The following is a 6,010-nucleotide window of genomic DNA, read 5'->3' as shown; positions in this document are numbered from 1 at the left end:
ATGGTTATTTATATCCGTCTTTTTGATTGCGTGTTCCGCTTTTTGTTTGGCAGTATTATAATAAAGCGTTGTTTTTTGCCTCGTTATTTATTTTTTTTTTTTAAGGTGTTCACTGAAGGGGTTAACTAGTGGGACAGTTTTATAGGTTGGGTCATTACGGACGCGGCGATGCTAAATATGTGTACTTTTATTGTTTGTTTTTTTTATTTAGATAAATAAATGTATTTATGGGAATGATATATTTTTTTTTCTTTATTTAGGAATTTTTTTTTTTTTTTACACATGTGGAAATTTTTTTTTTTACTTTGTCCCAGGGGGGGACATCACAGATCGCTGATCTGACAGTTTGCACAGCACTCTGTCAGATCAGCGATCTGACTTACAGCGCTGCAGGCTTACCAGCGCCTGCTCTGAGCAGGCGCTTGGTAAGCCATCTCCCTGCAGGACCCGGATGCAGCCCTGCGGCCATTTTGGATCCGGGGCTTGCAGGGAGAGGAGGTAAGAGACGCTCGGAGCAACGTGACCACATCGCGTTGCTCCGAGGGTCTCAGGGAAGCCCGCAGGGAGCCCCCTCCCTGCGCGATGCTTCCCTATACCGCCGGAACACTGCGATCATGCTTAATCGCAGTGTGCCAGGGGTTAATGTGCTGCAGTGTCCCAAAGACTGCTACGACCCATCACCGTTTACTCCCATTAAGTGACACAAACAACTATCAAAATTGAAGACTTTTATTGGGAAATATAAACATAAAATTTCCATCTTTTAACTTTGGGTAAAATATTTTGGTCGCAGCTTAGAAAAACAGGCAATATCTGCCAACAAATTGGGGTGTAGGGAGATTAACTGCCTTCCGGTCTCAAAGGCAGGTATCTTCACCACCAACAAAACTCCACCCTTCCGCCAAGGAGGAGCAAATACAGAGAGCTACGACCCCCCCAACGAATGCATAACCTGTACCACGCCTTCACGGAGCCCATTGAGGAAGATATCCAAACCCGCCTCGTTCAAATGAACTCCGTCTGGAAGAAGAAAACCGGAATTGTCTCCCTCCAGACGGTGGTGCCGTACCACTACATCATTCTTAAATCTCACGAAGCGCGATATCCTCTGATTCAAAGTGTGTCTGGATCTCTCCATAGCATCCAATTCCCTGGCACCCCACCACACCAGTCTTGGGATAACTTCAGACCAGACTAGTCGCATCAGCGGGAAAAAACTCGGGAATTTGTCCATATCAGATCTGATAAGTGTAAGCAGCTCGGCAAGTGGAGACGAAGCCAGGTCATTTCCTCCGGCATGGATAACCACAATGGCGGGAGATGAAGACACCCGTGCAATGTGAACGACCTCTGGCAGCACTTGGGACCACGTCAGACCTCTCATACCACGCCATATCACGTCGACATCATCAAAACCCAAAGATCGCCCTCCTGGGCACAATTCAGCGCGATGAGCTGCCCAATAGATGTATGAGTGACCCACAATCCAGACGCTGGGTCGCACTCCATCTAGGAAATAAAATACAATTAGCCAACATACAATAACCAAACACTAACGATAACTTCTCCGATTTATCCCTGGAGCTGCTTCCATATTATTATTTTGACAAAACAAAAGCCAACATTTTATAACAATAAATCAGGCCTGATATATCTGTCAAAACAACGGGATTTCCATCTACCCACCCTTTGAATCTCTGATTCAAATAAACCCGCCCTGGAAGCTTCAGTCGCTGCACCTATTCGAAAAGAATGAGTCCCAAATTCTGCTGCGGGCATTCCCAAAAACAATAACGAACGTCTCAATATGGCTAAGAATTGACCCGACACTAGAGGGAGACCATTCTCATGCATGAAAAATTGATCACCATCCTTTCTCACCCACATGTAGTTCTTAATTAACATTAATGGACAAACATCCTTGTTGATGGCAAATATTGGGAACCAAGTCCCCCTGCCCTCCTGATCAGTTTTAGATTTACATATTCTGATCCTGAGACCATCGTCACAAATTAATACATCTTCTCGCCTCAGTCCACCCGGTTTATTTAGGGCCGTGGGTAAGATCTCACTGACCCGCATGGCCCTGAAAAACGCCAGGCCAAAAGCCGCTGATGTAAGTGCAGCTTCATAGTTAGAATCGCAAACTGATACCGCGGACTTAACCAAGCTAACTAGCAAATCAAAGGAGATAGGACGCCTGTTGTCACAGTGCTTATCCACTTGGCGCCAACCTTTCAGTAGTTGACTGACTAAAAAATGTTTCGTGGAATCTGACCACCCTTGCAATTTAAAAGGGAAGGCTAACGCAGAGACACGGTTGCGCGCTACCGCACCCGATACTCCCTTGGCATGCATTTTGGATAGAAATGCCATGGTCACCTGCATCCGAACATCATCCGAAGACCCCACCGGCTTTCCGTCTGCTAAAAGACACCACTCCTCCCACGCCTTACCATAGGCTCTCCAGGTCGACGGAGCAACCGATGATCTTATTAGCGGCATCAGGTCCCCAGGACATCCCAGATCGAATGTGGGCAATCCACCTCCTCCAATCGCTCCTGAAGTCGCAAATCCCGTAGGTCCTGTGAATAAATCCCAGTTATTAACTCTGAAACAGTCTCATTGTTATCGGGTAATGTATTAGCTTTGAACCAAACATTAAACATCAAACATTTTAATACTATGAATCTAATCAGGTCTAAAACCAAAAGTGAAGGAGATGCTAGGTAGTTGATGGCATGCGCCCCACCAACGGTTTCAAGGTGTAAGCGAATTCGCTTTTTGGCCAATAGTGGGCCCCATATTTCCATGGCCACCGCAACAGGAAAAAGGTCAATCAAGGTTGGGTCACCATTCCACTTCCTGGCAATCCAGGAAGCAGGCCATTTTGCAGAGCATATTTGGCTGCCGAAACGAACACTGACACCCGTGTGGCCTGACGCTGCAAAAAACAAACCCATTACATCGTTTGAACACTCTGCCTCCTGAAAGCAAGTCCTACCATTGTAATTGCTGAGAAACATCTTCCATGTGTTTAAGTCAGAACGTAACTGAGCTGTGATCCTGATTCTGTGATGACGTTGTTTCACTCCTCTCGTGGCAATCGTCAGTCTGCGAGAAAATATCCTGCCTGCTGGCATGATCCTGCATGCAAAATTTAATGAGCCAAGAAGTGACTGCATTTGCGTCAATGTGACTTTGCCAACCGAAATGCATCCGTTAATGAGATCCAGCAATTTGTCGATTTTGTCTTTCGGCAATCTAAATTCCATGGTGACCGTGTCGATTTCAATACCAAGGAATGTGATCACTGATACTGGCCCTATCGTCTTCTCGGGGAAAAGTGGGACCCCAAAATATGTCAAGGCATCTTTGAATTGGGCCAGCGCTGAGGAACAGACGTCTGAATCAGCTGGGCCAACTATCAAAAAGTCATCAAGGTAATGAGTAATGGCGGTTAGCCGGGTGATCTCGCGAGCAACCCATTCTAAAAACGTGCTGAATAACTCAAAATAAAAACAGGAAATTGAGCACCCCATGGGGAGACATGTGTCGTAATAGTAAACATCCTCAAATTTGGCTCCCAGTAAGTGGTAGCAATCCGGGTGAACCGGAAGTAGACGGAAAGCGGATTCTATGTCCGACTTGGCCATAAGGGCCCCCAGACCGGCATTTCTGACTAAATCCACCGCTTTGTCGAAGGATATATAAGTAACGGCTGAGTCCTCACTGGGAATACCATCGTTAACCGACATCCCCTTAGGGTAGGACAGGTGATGAATCAACCGGTACTTGCCTACCTCCTTTTTGGGAACTATACCTAGGGGTGAAACACGTAAATTAGTGAAAGGGGGTGTCTTAAAAGGGCCGCGGAAGCGACCCAACCCGATTTCCTTGCCCAATTTCTCTGCTAACACGTTGGGTAATTCCCTAGCTGATTGTAAATTTGGGGCTGACTGTGACTCAAGGGACCGATTAAACGGGATGAAAAAACCATAGGAAAAACCAGACCGCAGTTGCGCCGCTGCCGACTTATTGGGGTATTTGTCCAGCCACGGCCCCATTCTTTCTACGCTCACTGTCGTCGGTAACCTCACCTGTAGAGGTTTTTTTTCCGGGGTTAGCTTTTTGGGGCGGCCGTGTACATTTTGCCACGGAGTGGGGTCCACCGCACGCTGAACACTCATGCCTATATTTGCAGAGCCCGTAGAACTTACAGTGTCCTTCATTAAATAACCAGCACGAACCTGGCCTACGAATAGATGCTGCTGCCGTGTTGCTATTGGACCCGGCAGCAGGCCCGTGAAAGGATTGAGTCATTTTTTGGGCCATCATCAGGCGAAGCCACGAATCCGTGGCTTTCACACCCCAGCCTAATTGGGGATTGACGTACAAGCGACGGCGGAAATCTTCATCATATTTCCACCACGCTGATCCCCCGTGAGCCTTATAGGAATTATAGATGCTATCTAAGTATATAAAAAGCTCAGAGCACCTCTCCGGGTGCTTCTCCCCCATAACACATCCTAGGACCGCAAAAGCTTGCAACCAGTTATTAATGGTTTTTGCAACTTTTGGCTTCCGTTCGTATGTTTTATCACCCAACCGTCTCTCTCTATCAATTGAATGTTGGTCCGTGGAAACCAGGGACCATATATCGATGAACTCATTGGCCCAGATTTGCTCCTTGATGGCGCTGTCCAAGTGAGCCCCTAACGGAGGGACACCACAAAACAGACCATCCTTATAAACGTCCGGGCGAGGAGGGAGGGGCTGCCTGCACGATCCTGACGGTTGTAGCAATTTTGGGTTGACATAAATCCTATTCCCTGTGGCCGCATTGGCTACTGTGTCTGAAAGGATGGTGTTGGTTCTCTCCCCCCCCAAGCCCCAACAAAGGGGTACTCACCAATTGGTGCACCGACATCCGGACGGCTTGTGTCCCGTGCCACGGGAGTCATCGAACCTTGACGCTCCGTGCGATGTATGGACCTATGACGAGAAGACTCCTGCCTGTGCAACCTGCCTGAAGAACTACCGGATGACGAAGGCGAGCGCCAACGCGACGCTCTAGACCGCCTACTGCGCCGGCTGGACCTGGATCGATACGAACGCCGCTTGCTATCAGAACGACCGTGCTTCCTATGTCTATTTCTGCGGTGCCCTCTGGGGGATGATGATGATGACGATGATGATCTGCGCGCGGAGCGGATACCCGCACTCTGTCTGTTATCCAGAGCCGGGGTGCCAGCACCCTGAATTGGGGGACGAACACCGGTTGCCATCAGCGATAGCGACGCTGGGGCGTTCTGATGTTCGACTACCGCCGCCTGAGAGGGAGTTATTTGCCCGCCTGGTATTTGCGAATACGGGGTACTAAAGATGAGTGGGTAGGATGGAAACTGTGACTCTCCCCCTATACTAGACTGGGAGTATGCGCTATGCTGTCCGGGCGCTAGAATTATGTGAGGTGAACCCACATTTGGCTGCACTGGAGCTGCCGTATCCCTGCTCCTGTCAGTATTGGCAATAACTTCCCCCATGTTCCTAGAAAGTGGTGGGATGCCCCCCTGCGGAGCCTCAGTCTCCTTTTCTGCAGAGCCTGCATCCTGCGAGGAAGCAGACGTTCCCTGGGCTCCCCCCATGCTGTTTCCAAGTAAAAGTGCAGTACCAGATAATAACGCTGGCACTTGCAGACCTGCACCCCTTCCTATTGTAACCGGGGCAGCAGGGGCTGTACTAATGAACGTGTCACGCGGCACCGACCCCTGAGCCTCCCCCACTTGAGGTACGATGCTGCTTCCCGCCGTACTATCGCGCCTGGCGCCCGAGTCAAAAGAAGCGCGCGCACGCGAGTTGCGCGCGCTCTTCTTTGAATATAATGGCGGGCTCAGCCGAGCCGGAGGCCGGGTGGCTCTGCGAGAGCGCCGGCCCTCCGGCGGCACCGCCGTCGTCATGGCAGGGAAGGAGTCGCTCCCGGTCAGCAATGCTGCTAACCAAGCGCTAC

General features: G+C 49.3%; 1 protein-coding gene across 2 annotated transcripts; it reads right to left on the bottom strand.

Annotated features, from left to right (window-relative positions):
• Window positions 1–666: 666 nt before the first annotated feature.
• LOC143775353 (uncharacterized) lies at window positions 667–5,803 on the bottom strand. 2 transcript variants are annotated; one of them, XM_077263392.1, is made up of 3 exons: window positions 3,005–5,803; window positions 2,383–2,585; window positions 667–1,509 (listed from the first exon to the last, which is right to left on the bottom strand). In XM_077263392.1, the coding sequence occupies exons 1-3, from the start codon at window positions 4,230–4,232 to the stop codon at window positions 1,396–1,398; spliced, it is 1,545 nt and encodes a 514-aa protein (XP_077119507.1). In that variant the 5' UTR covers window positions 4,233–5,803; the 3' UTR covers window positions 667–1,395. The 2 variants fall into 2 exon arrangements, with proteins under 2 accessions (XP_077119507.1, XP_077119498.1); XM_077263383.1 differs by having other exon boundaries at window positions 2,457–2,585; window positions 3,005–5,795.
• Between the last annotated feature and the right edge of the window lie 207 nt (window positions 5,804–6,010).

Source organism: Ranitomeya variabilis, chromosome 1 (genome assembly GCF_051348905.1).
Source record: "Ranitomeya variabilis isolate aRanVar5 chromosome 1, aRanVar5.hap1, whole genome shotgun sequence".
In the NCBI taxonomy this organism is placed as follows: Eukaryota; Metazoa; Chordata; class Amphibia; order Anura; family Dendrobatidae; genus Ranitomeya; species Ranitomeya variabilis.
The sequence above is the reverse complement of the archived record's forward strand: the minus strand, read 5'-3'. Positions and strand labels throughout refer to the sequence as shown.